Genomic DNA, 26,308 nt, shown 5'->3' with positions numbered 1-26,308 from the left:
GAGGATATATATAAGTTATCATCTTTTCGATGAGAAATCACCATGCTTTTTTGTCAACCTCCTTCCACAATGAATAATTAATCTTCCAATTTAACTCAAGATCCAATCAATCTCTATTACATCCATCCAATCCAAATAAAAATTCAACATTAGTCTTGACCACCTCTGTTCTAATAAGAAACAACTATCATTCATGGTGACACATGGAATAGTTGCGCTTTCCATCTGCACCTTCTTTCGGCAATTTTATCTACATTCTGTTTCAACAGTTTTAGCAGTTACATCTGCACTATTATTGCGCTCCACGCGCCTTTTTTATCGCGCTCTACGCACCCTACGTGCCCTCTAAAGATCAATCTTATTGCGCTCTACGCGCATTTTTTTTTTTTTTTGAAGATCGTTGCTGAAGCACAGCATCTCCTTTTATATTTTTGCTGTAGCTCCGCCGCATGCATCTTCCTCCGTGTCACCACATTAGACATCAGACGCGTCTTCCTCAACAATTTCATCGGAACTTATCCAAGCGGTGGATTATTGACATCTTCCATCCATCAGCTTGCGGGGCGTATTAAACTACTCTTTCACCTTAACCCATGACAACAATAAAGAAGTCTCGTGACCCACAAATTCAACCCAACAGAATACATAAATTCAATTACAATTTTAGTCTTTATTATCTTATTTTATCTTTAGTTGTTCTTATCTTATCTTTATTTACTTTTATCTTTCTTAAACCAATGTTCTATATATATATATATATAGTTTTATTTTCATAATACAATTCAATTCAATCAATCAAAAAATACAAAGTATAATATTCTTCCTCTCTTCTTCACCACTCTCATCTTCTTTCCACCTCTCAGGCCATTTCGTCATAACCAACCATAACCACCAAGACGAATACAAAACCGCACAATTTTATCACATTCATATTTGTTCAATACACATGTCTGGCATGACCAATTATGCATTAACAAAAATAAATAAAAAAGTATTCAAATAAAAGATATTAAAAATATATAATGTAGTCATTTGTCTCAACAACTCTTACTATAATGTAGTCACAATACAAATTCATTACTAAAATAAAAGATATAAAAAATTCAGATAAAAATAAAAGTATTCAAAATTTTATCCTTTGCCTATATTATTAGTACTATGAACTGCTAAAAGTAGTTTGTATTATTGATTAATCTAATTAAAAAGGATGTAAACAATATTAAAAAAAAATAAAAAGAACGGTGAACATGTTAATACAGGAGGTAAGCTAAATAAAATTGAAGTAAAAAAAACTTAAACTTTGTGAGAAAATTGAACAGATAAAAGAAAATACATGAAAGCCTTAACGCTGTCTTCAAGACTACATTTTGTTATGAGAACAAAACAGCAAGACAGAATAAGATACATAAAATAAAAATACAAAATTATTATTTTTGTATTTTACTTAGTAATAATTTAAATATAAAAAAAACAAATTATTAAATTTCAATTTACTTTCTTTTTCTCATACAAAAAAAAAATCATTCAAAAATGATTATAAAAAATTAATGAAAACAAAAAAATAAATTGTCTTTTAATAATATCTTTATATCCTGTTTAAAAAAATACAAAATATACTAATTTAATACAAATATAATTCCATCCTACACTATTACGCGTGCCTGTAACCTGTATATAAACGCAACTTAAATGCTTTCACTAATTCGCTGGCCTTGAATGATCCATATGACTAACCTCACCGAATATAGTAATGATTATTCATAGTATTTATTACATGGTTTTGAATAGAATAGGCATAGCAAATTCTAAATTAAAAAAAATAATGGCTTAAATAATAACAATTTCTTCCCTTATTCATCGTCTAAACAGAAGCGTCACCGCAACAGTAAGCAAAGCAAAATTACTATACTTTGTCACCATTATATATATTCTTTTGTTCTCGAAGTGGAAGAAAAGGCTCGTGTGTATAAAATAAGTGTGTGTGTTTTTATATAGCATTATTGTCATTTGTCATGCATGTACAAACACGGTTTCACCGTGGAAATTATGCATTCACTTTCCACTTTGAAGTTTCCTAAGAAGGAGAGAACATTCTATTATTGGTTATTGTGGAAAAATGAACAAAGGTGTCAAATGAGGCACTACTTGACTTTGACCACTACCAGTAGAAGCTATGAGAAAATGACCCCCCAAAATAATTTTACTTGTAAATAAAAAGTGCCCAATTAACAAGTAGGTTTCTGACGGGTCCGTGCCTCCTTCACCAATCACCATTTGAGAAAAAGATGTTGCTCCGAGTTCCAATTAACAAGTAATGCAATGTGCATCTCGTCCAATTCAAGCAAATAGCAGGTACCTAAAAGAAGTGAACAATCCACCATTTGAATGAAAGCATTGTATTTGCTGACACTATGTTTCATGATGCTAACAAAACAATGAACAATGCAATTACAAACTCAATAAAAAACAAGGAATTCATTTCTCAACCTCAAATGCTAAATAAAAGCAAAGCAGAAACCAAAATCTACAGAAGATCATTTCAATGACAGAGAATTTACTTGGTGCTATTAAATAAAGCATAAACCATCTATTGTGACAGCCAACCATATCTAGCAATAATTCTGTTTAGACTTCACCAACACACAGATCTCCTTGCATAAGGATATGTAGCAAAATCAGATTGTAGGTTAACAAAGAAACGTCTGATAATTATGGTCGTAATAGTTCGATGTAAAGTTGCTTATTAAGTGCATGTATTGCTCCATCTTATCCAAACGTAAGACTGGATATGAAAAATTTGCTATAAAATCCTTTATATTTAGAATTTAAAAAAGATAATAAGAGATATCCAAAAAATTATTTAAAAAGAAAATGAAATTGAAAGAGTTGCAGAACCTGATAAACTTACTTTCAGGAACTGAAATACATCATCAGTCATCACAATCTCCATCATCAGTCTGAAAAATTATACTCTGTTCCCTAGCATTTAGACAGCCCCTTAAAACTTGACAACCAGATGCAAAAAATGAGGTAACCATGCAACAAACATAGCAAAATCCACACCCTTAGGTTAACACGACGATCCTTGTTGCTGCAGTACAAAATCACCATCCCAACAGGAGACTCACCAGGTTTCACAGTATATCTACCACCGCGCGCTTGCAGGACAATATACTGTAGTGGTGCTTCTGTTTTTAAGATATATGAGACAACCAAAGTGATTCAAATATCCATGAAGTAACAATATTGTGTACAAGTAGGATCGTTGTGGGGTAAATGATCAAAATGTCATCATGACAATTTCACAATAGACAAGCTCTAGAAGATTTAGATGTTAGATGTATAAGTTCCCCTTGAAGCTGCATGAGTGATTTGTACGAGGACAAAAGAAAATCCTATTCCTACCAATAATCCCCACAAGAACACTCTCCTCCTTTAAAATGATGAAAGCAGTTTGAATCCCTTAATATTATATGATGATTCAGAACTTTTGATATATATTTCATAGCAGAATGGCAGTCTCCACATACTCGGAGATTCTTGAAAATCCGAATTGGGACACCTGGTGAAGAAGCAAGAATTCCAAAAGCAACAGCCAGTTTCTCGCTATGATAAGCAAGACTGGCCTCCTTTCCCTCTCTATCCATGTCATGCAAAGAGAAAGTCATATCAGGAACATAGCCAGCCTCCTTAATTCGTGTTATAACTCCATCAAGCTTGGAATAAATCTCAGCCACCCTTGGATGTCCCCTATCTTCAGAAATGAAGGTATGTACCGTGCCGTTGATCTCAATCCAACTACATCCAGGCTCCTTAACTATTCCTTTTGATTTCATCAACTTTCGAACTTTTGCAACTTCATCCCATTTATGAGCTGCGGAATACATGTTAGACAACATAACATAAGGCATTGCATTCTTTGGTTCCAAATGAAAAAGATTCGTGGCTGCTCTTTCACCTAATTCCAAGTTCCCATGCACTCTACATGCAGCAAGGAGTGCCTTCCATACAGTTGCATCTGGCTCCACATCCATTTTATCTAGTAAGTCTCTTGCCTTATCAAGCTTTCCTGAGCGTCCAAAAAGATCAATCATACAGGCATAGTGTTCAGGGCCAGGTTTTATACCATAAACCTTATTCATTTGCTGAAAATATATATGACCGTCTTCCATAAGACCGGCATGGCTACAAGCAAATAATAATCCTATAAATGTGATATAGTCTGGTTTTGTACCACATGAAACCATAGCATCATAAATTCTTAAGGATTCTCTTCCTTTCCCATTCTGTGCATAACCAACAATAAGAGCTGTCCAAGTAATTACATCCTGGACTTGCATTGAAATAAAAATAGTATCAGCATGATCCAAGCATCCACATTTTGCATACATTGTCACAAGAGAGTTATCTACTGATAATGATGACTTAAGACCTGATTTAATAAAGTCTGCATGCACTTGTTTACCAAATTCTAGAACAGTCAGTTCTGCACAGACACTCAGAATACTCGCAAAAATAAATTGGTCTGGACCGACTCCGGCAATTCTCATGTCACAAAAAGTTTTAAGGGATTCTTCATGCAAGCCATTTTGTGCATAGCCTGTGACAAGAGAGGTCCATGAGATAACATCCTTCTCAAGCATCCTTCCAAATACTGAAAATGCACAACTTAGCTTCCCAGTTTTGGCGTACATGTCAACAAGAGCATTGCTAACAGGTTTATAATTCTCAAACCCTGTCTTGATTATTAAGCAATGAACAGATTTCGAATCTATAAGTCCTATTACGCAACAGTTCAGGACAGATGGGAATGTATATTCATCAATTTTCATGTTCCTTGCATGCATCTTTTGAAACAAGACTAGAACTTCGTCTTCAAACCCGTGTCTTGCACAGCCAACTATCATAGAGTTCCATGAAACAACATCATCCTCCTCCATAGTTTCCAACACTCTTTTTGCACTATTAAATTCTCCGCATTTTGCATACATATCAACCAATGCACTTTGAACGTATACATTGCATCCAAAACCACTCCGTATAATGCAACCATGCACTTGTTCCCCAAAACAATGAGCTGAAACTGCTGAACATGCTGTCACTATGCTAGGAAAAGTGAACTGATTGGAGTCAACCCCTTCCCTACGCATGTACCGAAAAAACTCAATTGCCTTAAAGCCATCACCATTTTGAGCATAACCAGTGACCATGGTAGTCCACAGTACATGATTTCCCTTGTCAAAGGACAACCCCTTGAAGAGAAACTCAGCTTCTGAAATGTATTTGCACTTGGCGTACATGTCAACAAGTCCAGTAACAACATACACATTGGATTTAAATCCGTTCTTTATCACATACCCATGAATCAATGTTCCACTTTTGATCCAACCCAATGCTGAACACGCCCTCAGAAGACTTCCCAGAGTGTATTGGCTTGGATTCTGACCCTCCAACCTCATACACCTAAACAAATCAAAAGCTTCACTTTCATACCCAAATCTGCAATACCCAGATATGAGGGAGGACCATGCGATGGAACTTCTTCCTGAAAACCGGTAAAAAATATCTCTTGCCTCAGCCAATCTTCCCACATTAACATAAATGGAAATCATGGTGTTCCAAGTATACTCATCCCTCTGGAGCATTTTGTCGAACAATTTCCGGGCATCATCCACTCGACCAGATTTTGACAACCCATTAAGAAGCTGATTCGAATGGTAAATGGATTGATGAGATGTTGTGCTGGTGTAGATACAATGAAGAAATGGTATAAGCCTGAAGGGGTGACATGGATTATATGAAATCTGCATAACTTTTGAGTTGAACTTGTGCATAGCCACTTCTTTCTCTTGCACCCTTGTTTTATCCGGGTTCGCATTACTTCACAATACCAGACAGGGAAACAAGCTTCACAATGTTTGCACGTTTTCCAACAAGAGAGAATGTATTGTAGTGCTTCAACAAAACTCTTGGATGTCTTTACCATTAGATGCTTTTGATAAACAGATCTGTGGGCAAGCTGAGGCTGAGGCTGTGGCTAAGAGCAGATCCAATCAAGGGAAATGAAAGTGAGATTCAAAGTCAGGAGATCTTTCTTCATGATGCAAAGGTTAGTGTCTGGTGACTTGGTAGCAAAACACCTTTTCCCGGTAAATATGCAAAATGAGAAACTGTATCTGATTAATTAGCGTGGAAGCTTATTCTTTTCTATATAACAAGCTTTAAGCACACACATTTCATAGAAAAATAAGTTATGCTTATATCTTATGGAGTTACACATCAGAACATAACAAAGTTACATATTCACACACCATCACATAAGAAAGTTGAGATCGATATTTTCATTTTAAAAAAAAAAGAAAAGAAAAGAGAAGGAAAAAAAGAGGAAAAAACGGAATAGGCATTAGGGAGTACATGATAGACTAGGTTAGTTTTTTTTTTTTTTTTTTTTAATTTTTCAAGCAAAAGCACAAAAAATCAAACATTCAGTCAATGAATAGGTAAAACATACTAAGACAATATGACTGTTTCCAAGTAAAGTGAAAAAAAAAAAAAAAAAAAAAAAAGAATTGGAAAGTGGGGTCCTATGGTTTGAGATGAATACCTACTATTACTATTTATCCAGGCCATCTTATAACCAAATCCCACAAATCCTAGGTTAGGTGTGTTTGTTATCATATCAATTATTAACCAGAAATGATACATAATCATCTCCAGATTCAGATATCCCTAAGCTGCTGATGTTACTTTCATATGCAGATATGCTACATACAACTACAACTCCTAATGCAGAATGGAATGTTCGCTTACGTTGAACCATGAAATTCAAGATAAATCAATCAAAATTGTCACTGACACTTATAAATTGGTATTAGTATCATTTTAGTACCAGATATCTCATTTTAGTTATTATATTCTTCTTTCAAAAAGAATAGTTAAGGTAGTCCCTCACATTGTCTTCTCGTAGGTCAAAACATTTCCTAAATTGTATGCTGGCAACTCAATCAGTGCTTAATTTACTAACATAGAGAATAATTTGATTAATAGAAAAATCAGAGTTTCAAACAATGCAATGGAATTCATGGCAGAAATTCGCATGCATAGACAAGAAAATACATCTAAATTTTCAAATACAAAATGTAAAACAATTTGAACCAGAAATTATAATAACCAATACCATGCTTGCAAAACGCTAACACCAAAGCAAATTAATTAATGACATGAAATTCACCTATAAATTAATTAATTGTAATCAATTAATCAACTCTCAAAAATGGAGTGCCCACTAGTGAGACAAAAAACAGCAAAGTACAAAAAACAGAACCTTCCTAGTCTACAAATACAGTAACAAGATCTTTCATGGAAGAAGCATACAAAGAAGGAGCAATGCTGGGCCGAAGAGCAAAATATCTGGAATGGTCGAAGTGAAATCAGCATAATCAAGTGTGTTATTGGGACTCTACTATCATTTCATTCATAAGCATTTAAGTTAAAAGGATATTTGGACTGAAGAGTGAAGACACTTGTTTAAGCTCAAGTATAGGATATTTGGATTAGCAAGTGATAAAATGACCAACAGAAGAGAACACAATTATAGAATGCTCATAACAAAATCTGCTAGATAACTCAACAAGCAAAATTGTAGACGATAGAAAATAGGAGTTAATCAAGCAGTGAATTCTTCCTATCTGAAAAATAAAAGAGAATCAGTGAATTCCAGCAAAATCCTCTTGAGCATAAAAAAATATCTAATGCACCCATCTTACTTCTCTAATGCTTTACTTTCTTTGCCATATCTGCTCCATCCCACTGAACTAACCCGCATTTCTTCGTCTCTAGCTTGACATTACTCAACCCACTCAATGCCCCATTTTTCACTTTATCTCCTTTCTTCATCAATTAATCAATTATAATTCATGTGTTGTTTGTAATATATTGTTCTTCCATCAAACAACAAAAAACAGCAAAGTACAAAGGAAGCGCCTCAATGCATACACAAGCATACGATCCAATCATTTCACAAATTGTGGAATAAAACAAACGGAGGAGTTGAAACAATCACAGTTTATTTGTTATCATATGCACCCAAAATAACCCTCGGTCCCACACACATTATCTATATGAACAAACAGGAATAATCACCAATCACAGTTTATTTTCCCAACAAATTTTGTATTAGGATCATAAAAATGGGAAACATAATCACCAAAATTTCTATATGAACAAACAAGAATAATCGAAAACAACAAACAAAATAAGATAAGTACTACTCTGATTCGATTCTTATAGTCACTGATGAACTTTATTGGGATTATTTTACCAAAAATCACCAATCCTGCTTTCTCAATCCCTTCCTAATCTAGCAGCAATCTACTAATTCAACATACAAACAACAAACACAATCTAGTTACACAGCAAAGGGAAAAGCTGTGATCCTATCAAATTAATTCATGCAAATTAATTAAGTCCTAACCAATCAAAAAGTGAACCACAGTGAAGAAGAAACATTGAAATGAAGAGTTCAACACCGAGAGATTTTAAAATCTGCACCTTTTTATCTTTCCTGAAACTGGGTTATGCAATGGTTCAAAATCAGAGCACATCCAAAACTAAGGGTTTTGTTTGAAGAAAACAGAAGAAAACTTGTTCTTTGACAGAACAAAATAGAAGAAACCCAGATGCCACGGCAGAAAAAACTCAGGAGAAAACTCAGAATTCAGAAGACGCTAATGGCAGAACCAAGGGCAAGGAGGAGGCTTACCTCAATTGAAGAAGAGATACTCCGGCGGCAAGAATGGGAGGTCGAGGAATGGAGGCAGAGAGATAGAGGCGCGAATCAGAGTGAAGACTCGAAGAGGGAGGGGTCCGACGAACCACCGACGAGCTCCGGCGAGAGGCAGAGGAGAAGAGCTGTTGACGGCGGCGTACAGAGGAGAAGAGGCGAAGACTCGAAGAGGGGAAGACCGGAAGAGCCGTTGAAGAGTGAAGACTTGAAGTGTGGCTTTTGAAATGAGGGTTTTTCTAAATTTGGTTTTGATTTTAGTTAATAGGTTACAAATTGATTTTTTAAATTTAGTTTTAATTAATTAATTTTAAATAATATAAATATAATTTTTAAAATTATTTTATTATATTAATTAATTAAAATGTGGTTATAATTTTTTGAGGCTACAATTAAAATATATAGTTCAGAACTAGTAAAGAGTTAAGGAGATCTAAAACTTGAAGAGATGAAGAAGAAACATAGCAAATGGAAATATCAGATGATATATAAAAACTCAAACAGTTAACATGTATTTAGTTGAAATTCAACATTACAAGACCCAAGCTGATTAAAATAAGCCAAAATAACTAAGGATGCTATCCAGATGAACACTAGATGCAGCAATGTGAGGATCAAGCTTTTCCTGATTGAGCAGAGTAGTCCATACTGAACTGAAACAAAATACATCTCTAAGCTATCAGTTGATGGACTGTGATTTCAGACAAAGGCAAAGACAGTGATGATTGTTTGAAATTAGAAAGTTCATGAGCCACTTGCTGCATTGATGGTCTTGATTTTGGATTAGAGCGCAAGCATGTCAATGCCAATGTTACCACTTGAACTATAGCTTGAGCATCCTTTTGACATAATGGTAAACTGATGCGTGAATCCAAGAGATCTTTTACCATTATGTTTTTGTTAGAAGAGTTGAACAAAGACAAGATAAGATCTCCTGGATGTCTTCCCATTATTGTTTCCAATGCCACCACTCCAAAACTATATACATCACATTTTTCTGTTACACTCAATGTATATGCCAATTCTGTGCAATAAACCATGGAAATTGTCAACAGATCTGATTTCTCATATGTAATTACGCATTAATTAAAGAATCATTAAGTAAAGATCAAAACATTTTACAATTCTTTTTTTTTTTTTTAAGAAATAACTTCACCTGGAGCAAGATATCCATATGTTCCAACTTTCAAGGTTTGGTTTGAAGAATCTGGATCAAGAACTCTAGCGGTGCCAAAGTCAGAGACAACAGCATGCAACTCTGAGTTCAACAAAATGTTGTTGCTTGTTACATCTCTGTGAACTATTGGTGGGGAACAATCATGATGCATGTAAGACAAAGCATTAGCAGCTCCACTAAGTATATTCACCCTATGGCTCCAAGTTAGCTCCTCAGCTTCATCATTAATTCTCAAGGCATAAAATAAGCTTCCCCTTTCCATGTATTCATAAATTAGAAACATACACTGACTATGAAGACAAAATCCGTGGAGCTTGACAATGTTTCTATGGCGGATTTCTGTTAACATCTTTACCTCGTTGCGAAAGCTCTTGTCAAAAGAAGGATTCTGTGACTCCCTTTGGTGAAGTTTCTTCACTGCAACAACTTTGCCACTTGGAAGTTGTGCTCTATATACACTACCATATGCACCAGTTCCTATGCAATATCTGATATCAAAGTCCTGTGTTGCTTCAATGATATCTTCAAATGCAATTTTCCCATCATAGTTCCATATAGAAAACAAGTCTCCATTCTTTGATGTTCTTTCCACCTCAATTTTTCTACTTTTCGTACGTCTTGCCCACAACAGTGATGCCAGAATTGTGAAAAGAATGATGAATGTGACAGGAAGAGCTATTACAAGGAGGTGCTTAGTTTTACTGGTATGTGGAAGCATGGTTTTTGGGGTAAAATGGCAGGATGCGAAGTTTGGTGTGTTGCAACCGATTAATGACTCTTGTTGAAAGTAACAATAATCAGTGTCTTGAGAAAAGTCAAGAGAATTGTATGAAAGGTTTATGTATTCGAGATTAGCAAGTTCCTTGTGCAGTTTACCTGTGAAATTATTATAACTGAGATCCAAACTCTCCATCATTGAATTCACACTAAAGGTAGATGGGATGTCACCACTGAGAGAATTATGACTAAGGTTCAGATTAACAACACAACCAGTTTGAGAAACTATGTTTCCATTCAACAAGTTGTAACTTAAATCTAGTGTCAAATGGGAAGAACAAGTATGGATAGGAAATGGAATAGGCCCTGTTAGCTTGTTGTGAGAGAGATTAAGATATGAAATATTTGTGTTAGCAATATTTGATGGAATTGAACCAAACAATTGATTTGATGAGAGAAGTAAAGAATTCAAGCTGGCAAGTAGAAAAAGTTGTGGAGGAATAACACCAGACAACTTGTTATAAGAAAGATCTAAAACTTGTAGATTAGACAAGTTTTTAAATTGTGAGGGAATAGAACCATTAATCTGATTGAACCCTATGTACAACTCTTGCAACTGAGTTAAAGCTCCTATTTGAAAGGGGATTGAACCAGAAAAGGAGTTATTGGAAAGATATAGTGCGAATAAGCTTGTTAAATTCCCTATTTGTGCTGGTATAGAACCTCCAATTTGATTTGATTCAAGGTTGAGATATTTCAAATTCACCTTCCCAAGTTCTAGTGGTATGGAACCTTCAATTTGGTTTGAAGTGAGAGTGAGGTATTCCAATTCATCCAATAGACCCAAAGTAGAAGGAATGATGCCACTAAGAGAATTGAAAGAAACATTTAATTCCACAAGTTGAGTGAGGTTTGAAAGTGTTGAAGGTAACTCACTATGAAGATTATTATTGGATAGATCAAGACCAGCAAGCTTTGTAAGGGTACCAATTTCTTTTGGGATGCTTCCAGAAAGTCCCATTCCATGAAGATTCAAAGAGACCAAATTCGAAAAGGCGGTGAGATTCAAGTTCTGTAGAAGCAAAAATTTGGAATTAATATCCAATTCCCATCCATCAATCTCTGAAACACTTCCTGCTGTTTTACAGTAGATGCCAATCCAATAGCAATGATTTGAGTTTGAGAGATTGTGGTAATAACTCCACCAACCACTCTGTATTAAAGCCTGTCTCTCTGAATTATTGAAGGAAGACAAAGCCGGTGCCATAGCGGTTTTGTTGGGAGGGAGTATTACATAAGAGGTTGTGGTGGAAAACAGAAGCATCACTGCTATAATAAGCAAAGCAAAGTTACTACTACACTTTCTCAGCATTATATGTATTCTTTTGTTTTCAAATTAGAAGAAATCAAACAAGGCTTCAATGTGGAAAAATTAAGTGAGAGTGTGTATGTTTATATGTCATTGCCAATTTGCCAAGCATGCACAAACAAGGCTTCAATGTGGAAAATTATGCATTCACTTTCACTTTCAACTTTGGAAGCTTTGATCAGATCCAAAGAGATTACACTATATTCCATAAACAAGCTAGTGACAGTATTGGTTCTTGTGGAATCATAATGAACGCGTCAAACGGGCACTAGTTAGCTACTTGACTTTGTGGTTTGTGCACTATGCCCATATATATATATGGTGCAGGATCCTCTTCATTATTCATTTCAATGCATTATCCGTAAATAACAAAGTGTAATTAAAAAAATAGGGTCCACTCATAAATACAAAATAGATAGATTGATTGTGATTTAGCATCAAAGTTGAGATAAGCTTTTCTGCAGAATTGCTAAATAATTAATTAATTAACAACATTCTTCAACTATCATCTACCACCTCAAACTCTCACTCTCCAGTTTATCTCTCAAGTTGAATGTCTGAAATTATAATTAATCAGACGAACTCCATTGTTTTATACTTTTTATAAGTATAATATAAGAGTTTAATTTCAACATACGTAAAGAACTTTTGCGTTACAAACACACTTCAAATGCTTTCACTTAAAATTTGGTCTTTGACCGAGTTCGTGGTGTAAGGGATATAGGTAAGTATAGTTAGTTGTGGAGTTAGTTAGGCTGTTACGCAGGGAATATAAAGTTAGTTATTCTGTTAAAGCCTTACCAACTATATGTATATACACTCATTTAATGTGGCAGTGTTGATTGGCCAATTCATTCTCTTCCCTCGTCAAAATATCTTCTCTTCTCTCTCACCTTCTCTTACTCAAACTCTCTCACCTCACTCAAAATAAATGTAGAGCCTAACCAAAGATCCCTGCATTTTCATGCTACATTGGACTGGTATTGCACGAAAACCAATAACAGAATGATGTATATACAATTTATATAGTGTTGTAATATAGGTAAGGAATGAAGCACAAGAATCTAGAATGAAATATCATGGAATCTGTTTGAATATGTACATCTGTGTCTTTATGATGTAGTATAATGGAAATTGAGTGTGGAAACTGTGTTTATGGTTGAGTATGGAAACATGAGTGTGATGAAGGATGAATGAAAAATATTTAATCAAATTAGAAGTAGAAAAGGGAGACAATCAATTTTCCTACTCAGTCATATTTATACTATTCCCTGCTTGTAACTAACTCCATTTTAGTAACTGAGCTTAGTTTAAGTCCATTTATAACTGCTATATATGGCCTGAAATATAAGAATGCAACTCTCTTTCCATTCCTTTTTGAGACATCAATTAGAATTTCAGATGAAGAGACAAGAGAGAGTGATTTGGGAATAAAATGCTTGCCCTTCCTACCTCTATTATTACCATTTTCAACACTAAAAAACCAAACACCACTCCTAAACAATCAAAATATATTGTTCACAACTATTAAAGAATTAAACAAGAAGATCTAAAACTAGAAGAGTTGAAAAAGAAACAGAGAAAATGGAAACATGACATGAAATATAAAAACTCAAAAACAATTAACAGGTACTTTGTTGGAATCAGGATAACATGACTCAAGCAAATTAAGAAGAGCCAAAATAACTAAGGCAGTTATCCAAATGAACACCAGTTGCAGCAATGCGAGGAACAAACTTTTTCCTGATTGAGCATAGCTCAAGCAATAGCCCATACTGAACTGAAAATAATAGTGTACATTTCTAAGCTATCAACAGTTGGACTGTGATTTCAGACAAAAGCAAAATCAGTGATGATTGTTTGAAATTAGAAAGTTGATGAGCCACTTGCTGCATTGTTGGTCTTGACTTTGGATTAGAGCGCGAGCATGCCAATGCCAACGTTACCACCTGAACTATAGCTTGAATGTCTTTTTGACATAATTGTAAACAGATGCGTGAGTCCAAGAGATCTTTTACTATTATGTTTTTGCTAGAAGATTCGAACAAAGACAAGATTAGATCTCCTGGGTGTCTTCCCATTAATGTTTCCAATGCCACCACTCCAAAACTGTGTACATCACATTTTTCTGTCAAGTCAACGTGTAGGCCAATTCTGTGCAATAGACCTTGAAAATTGTCAACAAATCTAATTTCTCAAATTTAATTATGCATTAATTAAAGTATCAAAACATTTTACAATTTTTTTTCTGTAAAGCAATAACTTCACCTGGTGCAAGATATCCATATGTTCCAACTTGCAAGGTTTGGTTTGAAGAATCAGGATCAAGAAGTCTAGCTGCGCCAAAGTCTGAGACAACAGCATGCAACTCTGAGTTCAACAAAATGTTGTTGCTTGTTACATCTCTAAATTATTAGCTGTTCCACTAACGATATTCACTTTTTGGCTCCAACTTAGCTCCTCAGCTTCATCATCCATTCTCAAGGCATAAAGTAAGCTTCCTCTTTCCGTGTATTCATAAATTAGGAACATACACGATTATGAAGACAAAATCCCTGAAGCTTGACAATGTTTCTATGGATGATTTGTGTTAACATCTTGACCTCATTGCGGAAACTCTTTTCAAAAGAAGGATTTTGAGACTCCAATTGATGAAGTTTCTTCAATGCAACAACTTTGCCACTTGGAAGTTGTGCTCTATACACACTGCCATATCCACCAGTTCCTATGCAGTATCTGATATCAAAGTCCTGTGTTGCTTCAATGATATCTTCAAAAGCAATTTTCCCATCATAGTTCCATATAAAAAACAAGTCTCCGTTTTTTGCCGTTCTTTTCTCGAGTTTCTTACTTTTGGTGCGTCTTGCGAAAAGCAATATTGCTAGAATTGTGAATATAAGAATGTTGCAGGTGACCGGGACAGCAATTATGATGAGGTGCTTAATTTTACTAGTTTGTGAGACAGAATGGCAAGATCTGAAGTCTGGTGTATTGCAACCAATTAAGGAATCTTCTTTAAAAGAACAATAGTCAGGTAACTCTGACTTCATGCCAACTTCTTGAGAAAAGTTAAAGGAATTGTATCAAAGGTTTATATGCCATATTGCAGCAAGTACCTTGTGCAATACACCTGTGAAGTTGTTATAACTAAGATCCAACGTATCTAATATAGAATTCTCTCCAACCATAACTGGGACCTCACGGTGAAGCAAATTATGACTAAGGTTGAGGTTAACAACACAACCAGCTTGGGAAGTAATGCTTCCATTCAACAAGTTGTAGCTTTTAAGTCTAGTATTACTAATGCTGAGGAACAAAAATCAATAGGAAATGGAAGAGGGGTAATGTTAGGGAGACAAAAAAAACAGCCAGAACTTGCCTTATTTAGCATTCATTAATTGTCGCCACAATTAATGAATGCTAAATAAGGTAAGTTATGGCTGTTTTTGGCTGATTTTCTTTGGCTACCAAACATTTCCGATGGAGGAGATCCTATTAGCTTGTTGTGAGAGAGATCCAAATATAAAATACTTGTGTTTATGGTATTGTACCAAACAATTGATTTGATGAGAGAAGTAAAGAATGCAAGTTGGCAAGTAGAAAAAGTTGTGCAGGAATAACACCGGACAATTTATTATGAGAAAGATCTAAAACCATTAGATTATGCAAATTTATAAAATGTGAAGGAATAGAACCATTAATTTGATTGAGTTCTATGTACAGCAATTGCAACTGAGTTAAAGGAAGACAGAGTTCATTCTGTGATTGACCAAAAGAAGAAGGAATGGTGTCATTAAGTAAATTGAAAGAAATATCAATGTGCTTTAAGTTGAGTGAGATTTGAAAGTGTTGGAAGATGCTTACCATGAAGATTATTATGGGACAGATCAAGATAAAAAAGCTTAGTGAGAGTACCAATTTTTTTGGGATGCTTCCGGTAAGCCCCGTGCTATAAAGATTCCAAGAGACCAAAATACTAATATTCTTTTTCTAATAAATACTTGACTGGTTTGGGTAATTACTCGTAAAAAAAATTAATTGCTTAAATAATAACAATTTGTTACCTTATTCATCGTGTAATCAGCAGTTGCTTTCACTATTGCTATGCTATCTCCCGGGAGATTAGAGTGGAAACAGAGGAATTTGTGCAAGTTATTATATTTGTCTATTCAAGCATTATAATTAAACAGCTTTTCACAAAAATGAACAATGTGATAAAAAAAAAAAACAATATTTACTATACACGAAAGTCATATTGAGATGTAAAACTGGAAAGATGGAAGTAAAAAAATTCGGCACCAAGAGAAAAGATAAAAAATGGGTTAGACGAGAATCCAACTAAGTACTATTATAAGAGACTAATAGCACTTGATTTGGCTGCATGCAAAGATTAAATTCAATATAAAAAAACCTACATTTATTCTTAAAACAAACATAATAAAAGGAGGAACAAGATTTACATTATTATTAACCTTAACTCAAGCAACTCATGCACAATTGAAATAAAATATATCTCTTAAGCTATCAAATGATAAACTGAGATTTCAGAAAAGGACAAAGACAATGATGATTGTCCGAAGTCGAGACAACAGCATGCAACTCTGAGTTCAACAAAATGTTGTTGCTTGATTAGGTTCATATGCATTGCTGATTGACTTGATCAAGCAAGCATGCCAATGTTAGACTTGAACTATACTTGATGTCTTTGACATAATGGTAACGATTCGTGAATCAAGATTTTTATCATTTTTTTTTTAGACATTGAATGAATTTAGAATTGATTCTTATTTTTTATAATTTACATTTTTTTCATTGTATTTCTGCAGACAAGAATGTGTCATTTTTATTCATATTCTAATTATTATATATAATTTTACACATTGGTATCATATTTAACTTTAATGTTGATTTGAAAATAAAAAAAGAAAACAACAGCAAATCTGATAAAAAATGAACTATGAAAAAAAAATGAAAAAAAGCAAAAAATAAAATTAGATCATCAACAAGCAAAAAAAGCTTTCATGTAGATACCAAAAAACATGAGACAAAATCATGAAGCTTGACAATGTTTCTATGACGAATTTGTGATAACATCTTAATCTCGTTGCGGAAGCTCTTGTCAAAGATGGATTTGTGACTCTCTTGGTGAAGTTTCTTCAATGCAACATTTGCCACTTGGAAGTTGGGCTTTGTACACACTGCCATAAGCGCCAGTTCTATGCAGTATCTGATATCAAAATCCTGTGTTGCTTCGATGATGTCTTCAAATGCAATTTTCCCATCATAGTTCCATATGGAAAACAAGTCTCCATCCTTTTTTGAACTTTGTTCAAATTTAACTTTGTTGGTGCATCGAATATAACATAATATACTCACAGAAATGATAAAGAGGAAGCAACAAGTGATGGGAAGAGCAATTACAATTAGGTTCCTTGATTTTTTGGTTTTTTGAACATAAATGGAAGAATTGACAGACCTTGGAGTATTACAATTAATGATTTTGCATGAAAACTTGCAGCCTTGTGGACACTCAAAAAAGTTAAATGACAAATTATATAAGTATAGTTGTAAGTTCTATAGGTAAGGTACCTGTGAGATTATTGTAGCTAAGATCCAAACTTGATAAAGAATATTCTCTCCAAGGAATATAAGGATTATCACTAATAGACAAAAAAGGTATGCTACCACTAAGAAGATTGTGGCTCATGTCAAGTTTATCAACATAACCGATTTTGAGGAATATTTCCACTTAACAATTATTACTCAAGTCTACTTTCCAAACTCATGAAACAGTTTAGTATTGGAGATGGATCAATCCTTCTAACTTGTTATTAGATAGGTTTACATCGCAAGAGAATCAAGATTTCTTATCTCTGATGGTATGTTTCCGCTTAATTGATTGTTAGAAAGATGAAGAGAGACCAAATTCGTGAGCTGAAACAGCTTAGGTGGTATAACACCAGATATCATATTATGAGAAAGATATAAAGTGTGTAAATTGATCAAATTTTGAAACTCTGAAGGAATGGAACCATTTATTTGATTGAATTCTATGTATAACTCCTGTAAAGACACCAATGCTTCTATTTGAAGAGGTATTTGACCAGAGAGATAGTTACTTGAAAGATTTAATATTTGTAATTGTTTCAATTTCCTATTTCTATTGTATATGTCCTTCAATTTGATTGAATCTAAGTAGAGAGATCTCAAATTCTTTGATTGTCCCAAGGTAAAAGGAATTGAACCATTGAGTAAATTGTGTGAAAGATTCAACCATATAAGATTACTCAAATTCCCTATTTGTAGTGGTATAGGACCTTCAATTTGATTTGAATCTAATTTGAGAAATATCAAATTCTCCAATAGACCAAAAGTAGAAGGAATGCTGCCACTAAGAGAATTGAAAGAAACATAAAGGGACAAAAGTTGAGTGAGATTTGAAAGTGTTGGAGGCAGCTTACCATAAAGACTATTATTCGACAAAACAAGATTAGAAAGTTTTGTGAGAGTACCAATTTCTTTGGGGATGCTTCCGATAAGTCCCATTCCATCAAGATCCAGAGAATCCAAATTGGGGAAGGCCGTGAAGTTCAAGGCCTGTAGCCGCAATAATTTGGATTTGTAATTCAATTCCCATCCGTAAATCCCTACAACACTTCCAGCATCGTCGCAGCTGACGCCCGGCCAATAGCAATGGTTTGGGTCATTGGCGTGATGACTACCCCACCAACCACTCTGAATCAATGCCTGTCTTTCCGAATTATTGAAGGAAGACGAAGGCGGCTCCACGGTGGTGAGGTTGGGTGCATTTGGTGGAAATATCCTATAAGAGCAGGTGGTAGAAAACAAAAGCACCTCTGCTATAATAAGTAAAGCACAGTTACTACACTTTGCCACCATTTTATATATTGTTTTGTTCTCAAATTGAAAGAAGAGGCTCTTGTACATACAATGCGTTAGTGTGAATGTTTATATACCATTACCATGCACGCACAAACACGGCTTCATTGTGGAAAATTATGCCTTCACTCACTTTCAACTTTCAACTTTGGAAGCTTCCGGTCCAAAGAGATTGCACTGTTCTTGTGGAATCATAATGAACGTGTCAAATGGTCACTAAATAGCTATACTTGTGTAAAAATAGGGTCCACTCAACAATTCAAAATAAATACATTGATTGGGATTTTGTATCAAAATTGAGATCAGGAGTTGTTAATTAATTAATTAGTTACATGACTCAAGTTAATTCTAATATTCTTCGACTATCATCTGCCACCTCAAACTCCTTACCATGCATTAGTTTAGCTCTCAAGTTGAAAATCTAAAGTGTTAACTAATTTGTTGAGCTATGAAGCTTATGCTTTATACTTTTTAAGTATGGTTTAAAACTTAAAAAATAAAATAGTTACTCACATGAAGACATCAACATATGAAAATAATAAAAATATTGACACATATTATATTAAAAAGTTTAGTCAATTATATCAAATTATCTAATAATTCTTAATTATTATCTTTATATAAAAATGTTTTCATATGAATAATCATTGAATAATAATAATAGGGTCCTATCCCGTGTCTTGCAAAGTCTTCTATACTCATTTTGCAAGTCTTCGGACAACTTGACCGTAACAATTACTTGGTTGCATTTATCAACATGATATGACCACATATGCATAAATAATGGAGAGGTTATTTTCCATGATGTAGCATGTTTGTGGAAATTAAAGATAGAAAGAAATGATTCAATGAACATGTAAAGTGGGCCCGTTAGAATTGAAGCTCTTTGATTATAAAGTAATGCCATTAATTAATTGAAAAACTACTTAATCCTCACTCGTCTAGTTAAATAAGTATCAAAAATTTCAATTTCACTTTATATATACAATAATTTAAAAACAAATTCTTAATTGAAACTCAAATACATGTGGAATTGATTCTTGGTGTTTGTGCTTGGAGATACTTCAAAAAACCAAAAAGAAAAAAATAAAAAATAGGTTGTCATTTGCCAAAGAGGAATAACTTATTTTGACTATCTTAAACTCTTAATGCCGTTTCCTACAAGCTCTGACTCTTATTTTGTTCATTCCTCACATTACGCATCAACTTTATTTCCAGTTCATGGATAAAGTCATAAAGCTAATAAAGTTGAGTTACCAAAAAGGGCTTCATAGTTCATACTGATTTGATAAACCAAATTGAAAAGAAAATATGAGGAACGTGTGACATGGAGATATAGAATCGCTTTATGAGAAAATGTTCAGCTTGACTGTGACTTTATTTCTATCCTTCCCTGCAATTTCTTGTTAAGTCACTTTAACAACATTATGCATGAGTTGAAATTTGAAAAAAAAAAAGTTATATAAAACTATGTAAATTGGAAGTTAAAATGTGATTCTGCCAAAATATTTATAACTATTGATTAGAAGATGCTGACACAAATGCCTAAAGTTACAAACAAACTTTCAATATCAGCTGTTTGTGGTGTCTGGCCAGCCAAGTAGAAGAACTGGATCTTGAGCAAGTTCATACATCTATAACTGCTAATTATGTTGTGTTATCCTCAATGAATTTGCAACCTCTGTCCTTCATCCTGTAGTATACTCCAATTTTAGGACAATATGCTAAATTTTAACTCTTCCCTATAGGGAACAAAGAAAGAAGCCACAAATGGATAAAATGAAACAAACAAGGACACATAATGTCCACTGATTAGATTAAAACTTAGCTTGGAAAAGCTTTTTGAAAAGGAAATTATCCTTTTCAAAAGCACCAACATCTAGTTCTGTATTTGATAAATAAAAAAGATGATATACTTGTGCTTACAGCTTTTAAAAGTTACGAGTATTTTGAAACTATCTAAGGTATCGCTTTTCAAAATTAGCTTGTAAAAAGTAAAAGCAGGAAGTCATGTATTTAAAGGTTTCGAGTATTTTTGCATTTTACTGGCAGAAAAGAAATCACTTTTCCGATTGAAAAAAAAAATTCATATTTGCATGTAATAGCAAATGCAAATACAAATGCAAATCATAAGTGAAGTCAAAAGAAAAATTCAATCCAAGCTTATAAGATCAGCAGTGTTTTATGGTAGTAAATTTCGGGAAATGAAGTCCAAAAGAGCAAACGATATGAGCAGAACCAATTGGTGATCCGTGAATTAAGAAGAAAAGAAATGATAACATCAGAAATGAAAGAACTCAAAAAATTGCAACTAGTGAAGTGACAATAGAAACTGGCCTGTGATAAATTACTCAATTGAGAAAAAAAAGTTGAGGCTCTTGTGAGAAAATTGGATCAAGCAGAACACACTACAATTGAAAGAGATAGAACAAAGGAAGAATCATGGCAAGCCTATAAAAAACCTTGCTTTAAATGCTTTCTCTTAAAATTTGGTCTTTGACAGAGTTCGCTAGCCTCAGTTGATCCATGTCTAACCCCACCTAGCGAAGCAATGATTATTTACTGGATTTATTATAGGGTTTTGAATAGACAAGGTATAGCAAGACATTCGTGTTTAAAATAGCAAAAAGATATCCCTTAAATAATAACAATTAATTTACCTTCTAATCAGCAGTTATCATTACTATTGCTGCCTCTCCAGAGAGAAAATAGAGGAATTTGTGCAAGCAAGGAGCCCAGGAACCCAGTAAGGGATTGGTCTGTTACCTCATCTACCGTAGTATCGAAATCCCGCCAGAACTTGATTATATGTAGACTTTCTTCCTCTGTCGATCTTTGAATGATAATCTTAGAAGCATACCCTTTTTTCTTCATTTGCAAGCATATCTCGGAGGGATTGTTTGCCGTCAAGGTGACCATGTACAACCATCCCTTTTCAGACAAAAGATGGTCTGCAACAGGCAGAATCCGATCAATTACTCTCCTTCCGTTTTCCCCTCCAGCCCAAGAAGAGATAATACCTTCAGCGCCGACTTCATCTTCAGGAGTAGGTACGTAAGGAGGGTTCACAACCATGACATCAACCAAACCAGCTAGACGGTTTTCTAGCCCAGATGCGATATCTGTTAATATCAACTCTGCGTCAACCCCATGTGCATCCAATGTCTCACGGGTCACCTTAACTGCATTTGGGTTTATGTCAGTTGCGATATAGTTGACGCCACCTCTTTCGCGCCCAAGAATAAGAGCAAGGGAAGTAATGACATATCCACTGCCACAGCCAATCTCCATACACATTGTAGGACAATGTTCCAACAAGTTAGTGCGATCGGCAAGCAGAGCGTCAACCAGCGCAAAAGAATCATCACATGGTTCATAAACCTCATCATGTGAACTCACAAGCCGAATTTGGGCAGTTCTATTCTCCTTGTATGAAGCCTATTTATAGCAGAAAATTGTTGTTAGTGTAAACATCAATGGTTCAATGTAATTCAAAGGTGAAGGGAGATGTGGGGAAGTAGTCGCAATAAAACACTTCTGCTGCCTTACCATTTCAGCAGTGTCCACTTCAGCAATGATATACAAATATCTTGAATCGAATCCAGTTCTCAATTGCTCTCCTCAATGTCAGGCAAAATTACAATGTCAGCTTCCTCTGGACTCCTAAGCCCTGAACCCAAAATTGCGGAACTATTAGAAGCAAGTAGCATAAAGTAGTAGGAGAAACAAGCAAATAAGTGTCAAGTGTCAACAATATAATTTCTACAAATGTCTTAAACCAATATTATTTAGGTATTGTTGATTCTGTATACTAATAATACAAAACATAATAGCAATATATATATAAGAGCAAGTGTTTTATGTATCACATAAGCACTTAAATTTCTTTAACTTGATCTTGTCTTCCCACAGAATATAGGAGCAACTAAGAAAAAAGTCATTACTAGAGTGCAACACTTCAAACTTTGACAGTGTGCCATAATGCACCTTATTATGTTAAATTCATGTAGTGTTGAGGTTCAGATACATGATTTTATGAGAAGTCGGCAGAGGCACACCAAGTAAGCAGGCTAGTTTAGAAGGAAAGATTATCTCTAGAAGCTGGAACTGCGGATGTAACTTCAAGCTCCAGTTGCTTTGTCAAAGAAATCAGGCTTTCATAAATCATTTCAGACTGTGGATGTAATGCATCCTTTACCACAAACTCATGAACAATGCCATTGATCTCAATGGAGCTGCAACCAGGAAGCTTATCTACCCCTCTTTCCTTCATTAGTTTCCTTGCACTCCTTGCCTCCTTCCACATTTTCGCTTCACTGTACATGCTAGCAAGGAGAACATAATTCCCACTATCTTGAGGATCCATCTCAAGGAGCTTCATAGCTGCCCTCTTCCCAATCTGAACATTGCCATGAACACGACAAGCAAAGAATAAAGCACCCCATACCGCAGCATCCGCTTCCATAGGCATATTTTGGATAAGCTCTTCAGCATCCTCCAGATGACCAGCCCTTCCTAGAAGATCCACCATGCAAGAGTAGTGTTTAAGCTTAGGGAATATATTGAATTTGGCGCTCATTTGGGAAAAATATTTGCGGCCTTCTTCAACTAAACCTCCATGGCAACAAGCTGATAAGACACCAAGAAAGGTGATCTCATCAGGCATCAATCCAACACGAATCATTTCTGAGAAATAGTATATAGCATCACAGGAATTCCCATTAAATGCTAAACCGCAAATAATGGCTGTCCATGTCAAACAATTTCTTTGAGGAAGCTCTTGAAAAACTTGGAGAGCCTTGTCAATATTTCCGCACTTGGCATACATGTCAACTAGAGCAGTTCCCAAGGTGACGTCTACAGAAAGATTTTTTCTTTCAATATAATGGTGAATCCATACTCCAACATCAAGTGCTCCTAGTTGTGAACATGCACACAAGCAGTTAATCATGGTCACTTTATCAGGCTCTATATTATTAATTTGCATTTCATGGAATAAAGTCAATGCCTCCTTACTATGCTTGGATTGAACACAGCCACTGATGATTGCATTCCAAGGAACAACACTCTTCTCTGGAACTTTATATAAAATTTTCCTAGCAATATCAAGGTAACCGAATCTGGCATATCCAAGAACCATTGTAGTCCATGAAACAATGGTCTTCTGTGCCATGTTATCAAATAAAACTTGTGCAGCCAATAGGTCTCCACACTTCACATACATGTCCATAAGTGCATTAATAAGTGGAACTGTCAACTCAAGCTTATGTTCTTCGATGTAACAATGAAATTCTCTGCCAAGATTCAAATCATGTAACCGAGAACAAGAAGAAACCAACCCAATCATTGTAATCTCATTTGGTTTCACCTTCTCAGCCTCCATTTCCCGATAAAGTTTTATAGCCTCAATCTCCAGTCCTCTTCTAACACATCCCGTGATCATAGCATTCCAAGTTACCAGGTCCCTCGCACATCCTCTATTGAACACATCATATGCTGCCTCTAAGTCCCCATAGGACAGTAGCATAGAGATCAATCCATTGTGCACAAATAAGTCAAATTCAAAACCAAACTTTAATACATGTCCAAGTATAGTATGACCTACACAATTTAGAGAAGGAGAAGAACATGCTTTAAGCAATAATGGGTAAGTATGATTATCTGGCTTCAACCCATCATACTGCAACATTTTCTTGTACAAAACAAGAGCTCCATCTAAGTCTCCACTTTCGATATATCCCCTAATTGTCGTATTCCAAGAAAAGACATTTGGTTCGTTTGTATGATATAAAATTTTTGTGCAATATCCAAGTGTTTGAGATTCTGAGAGAGCGCAGAAAGCAACAAGGCGACTTGCAGCAAAGCTATTGTCTATTAAGCCTGTTAAGGTCATTTGAGCTTGAATTTGCTTTAACTGAACCAAGGATTTACATCTTTCTACGAGAGAAAGAAGTGGGTTTCTATGAACAAAACTGTGGGTTGTGTTCCAATTGATGTGTTTGGCATAGGGCAACAATGAGCGAGTATGTAAACAAGAACAAAAGCCTAAAAGTTTGGCTGGGATCAAAGAAGACAATGATCTGAGTTTGCTGATATAAAGAAAGTTCATGCCTGAAATTTCCCCTGCTTCTTAAGAATGTAGCCAAAAACTATTGTCACTTACATGAACATGGTAGATGACAAACTTCAGTAAACACAACACTTCTGACATAAACCATAGGAATAATCAACTACAAATATGAATCATATGGAAAGCTAAAATTAAGATGTCAAGAACATATGCAGGCATTATCAACAACAACAACAACATCAACAATGGTTTAAGATCACAGGAAAAACAAAACAAAACATAACAACATAGTCCAATAAAAAAGCTAAAGTGAATAATCCAATGAATACTATACACGTACTATGCATTAGAATCCCTCTTGATAAGAAAAACAGAAAAAGAACACAACTTTCTTATAACTGAGACATGGGTTATCGGCAGAACAAAAAAAAACATGACTTTGATATAATGAGATGTGTTCGCTGAGTGAATAGAAAGAAAGGCGGCTTACGGGGAAGGAGAGAAGGAATCAGGGTTGTGCGGCGTCACAAAGAGAAAGGAAGAAAGTGGTTGAAGAAGCTTCAGAAAACAAGAGCTTTAGGTTTGAGTTAGGCATTGAAGGAGTCAGAGTTTGATAGAAGCAGTCGCCACTTCTGAGTTCGGAATAACCAATGCTCTTCTCTTTTGTTTGTATTTCATTCTGACTTGTGCGAATCACTTCAGGAGAATAATCTCAGTAATTTTATGGTAATGTATTTTTTTTAAAGCAAAATATATAATTTTTATACCGAAATTCTGCAAACCCTGCATGAATTTGGTTATAGATTATAGAACCATTGATACCTGAACGAATAAGAAGTATTTATTTATTTATTTATGGAACAAGGACAAAAGTACACTTGAAAGTTCTTACACTAGACACAATTACACTTTAATTATTTAATGAGTCACGCGTGCACACCATTTATACATTTCGGCAGATACAGTATTTTTCGTGTTTATAGAAGGGACAAAAATACATCTAAAAGTTCACACGCTGGACACAATTATACTTCAATCATTTAACGCCACCACAAACCGATGGTCGGAAGGATAAATGTGTCCGTCGGAATGTATAAATAATGTACACGCGTGATTTATTAAATGATTGAAGTGTAATCGTGTCCAGCGTATAAATTTTTAGGTGTATTTTTATCCCTTCTTCCTTTATTTTTTTATGTATTGTACTAAAAGGAGAAAAAATATTTTTGTATCTCAATTATAACATCATATTTACAGGTACAATATTAATTTTTAAAGATTATTTTTTATTTT

General features: G+C 34.7%; 4 protein-coding genes across 7 annotated transcripts; all 4 read right to left on the bottom strand.

Moving 5' to 3' along the window:
* Nucleotides 1–1,965: 1,965 nt before the first annotated feature.
* On the bottom strand, nt 1,966–9,154 carry LOC112728244 (pentatricopeptide repeat-containing protein At2g03880, mitochondrial). 2 transcript variants are annotated; one of them, XM_025778306.3, is made up of 3 exons: nt 8,762–9,154; nt 2,909–6,140; nt 1,966–2,356 (listed from the first exon to the last, which is right to left on the bottom strand). In XM_025778306.3, the coding sequence occupies exon 2, from the start codon at nt 5,832–5,834 to the stop codon at nt 3,402–3,404; it is 2,433 nt and encodes an 810-aa protein (XP_025634091.1). In that variant the 5' UTR covers nt 5,835–6,140; nt 8,762–9,154; the 3' UTR covers nt 1,966–2,356; nt 2,909–3,401. The 2 variants fall into 2 exon arrangements, with proteins under 2 accessions (XP_025634091.1, XP_025634090.1); XM_025778305.3 differs by having other exon boundaries at nt 2,909–6,170; nt 8,762–9,022.
* A 90-nt stretch (nt 9,155–9,244) lies between these two features.
* On the bottom strand, nt 9,245–12,333 carry LOC112728243 (uncharacterized). The gene is made up of 2 exons (XM_025778304.2): nt 9,939–12,333; nt 9,245–9,806 (listed from the first exon to the last, which is right to left on the bottom strand). Exons 1-2 carry the CDS (start codon nt 12,046–12,048, stop codon nt 9,454–9,456), a joined length of 2,463 nt encoding a protein of 820 aa, XP_025634089.1. The 5' UTR covers nt 12,049–12,333; the 3' UTR covers nt 9,245–9,453.
* Nucleotides 12,334–20,387: 8,054 nt separating this feature from the next.
* LOC112728242 (uncharacterized) lies at nt 20,388–25,568 on the bottom strand. 2 transcript variants are annotated; one of them, XR_003812775.2, is made up of 5 exons: nt 25,506–25,568; nt 22,495–22,615; nt 21,606–22,383; nt 21,408–21,485; nt 20,388–20,638 (listed from the first exon to the last, which is right to left on the bottom strand). XR_003812775.2 is itself a non-coding variant. In XM_029290839.2 (4 exons), exons 2-3 carry the CDS (start codon nt 22,495–22,497, stop codon nt 21,613–21,615), a joined length of 774 nt encoding a protein of 257 aa, XP_029146672.1. In that variant the 5' UTR covers nt 22,498–22,615; nt 25,506–25,568; the 3' UTR covers nt 20,388–20,638; nt 21,606–21,612. The 2 variants fall into 2 exon arrangements, 1 of the variants encoding a protein (XP_029146672.1); XM_029290839.2 differs by lacking the exon at nt 21,408–21,485.
* Nucleotides 22,495–25,645, bottom strand: LOC112730538 (pentatricopeptide repeat-containing protein At2g22410, mitochondrial-like). 2 transcript variants are annotated; one of them, XM_029290838.2, is made up of 3 exons: nt 25,506–25,645; nt 22,933–25,074; nt 22,495–22,615 (listed from the first exon to the last, which is right to left on the bottom strand). In XM_029290838.2, the coding sequence occupies exon 2, from the start codon at nt 25,052–25,054 to the stop codon at nt 23,021–23,023; it is 2,034 nt and encodes a 677-aa protein (XP_029146671.1). In that variant the 5' UTR covers nt 25,055–25,074; nt 25,506–25,645; the 3' UTR covers nt 22,495–22,615; nt 22,933–23,020. The 2 variants fall into 2 exon arrangements, with proteins under 2 accessions (XP_029146671.1, XP_072065829.1); XM_072209728.1 differs by having other exon boundaries at nt 22,933–25,068; nt 25,506–25,642.
* Nucleotides 25,646–26,308: the final 663 nt, after the last annotated feature.

This window comes from Arachis hypogaea, chromosome 12 (assembly GCF_003086295.3).
Source record: "Arachis hypogaea cultivar Tifrunner chromosome 12, arahy.Tifrunner.gnm2.J5K5, whole genome shotgun sequence".
Lineage (NCBI taxonomy): Eukaryota > Viridiplantae > Streptophyta > Magnoliopsida > Fabales > Fabaceae > Arachis > Arachis hypogaea.
Note: the sequence above shows the minus strand (reverse complement) of the source record. Positions and strands in the feature narration are given on the sequence as shown.

Excerpts from the sequence above, each read along its gene's own strand:
- LOC112728243 (XM_025778304.2), bottom strand. The coding sequence starts at position 12,048 with ATGCTGAGAAAGTGTAGTAGTAACTTTGCTTTGCTTATTATAGCAGTG. Across the intron at positions 9,807-9,938 it reads ATATGGATATCTTGCTCCAG|AATTGGCATATACATTGAGT; the intron begins GTGAAGTTATTT and ends TTTATTGCACAG.
- LOC112728244 (XM_025778306.3), bottom strand. The coding sequence starts at position 5,834 with ATGCACAAGTTCAACTCAAAAGTTATGCAGATTTCATATAATCCATGT.
- LOC112730538 (XM_029290838.2), bottom strand. The coding sequence starts at position 25,054 with ATGAACTTTCTTTATATCAGCAAACTCAGATCATTGTCTTCTTTGATC.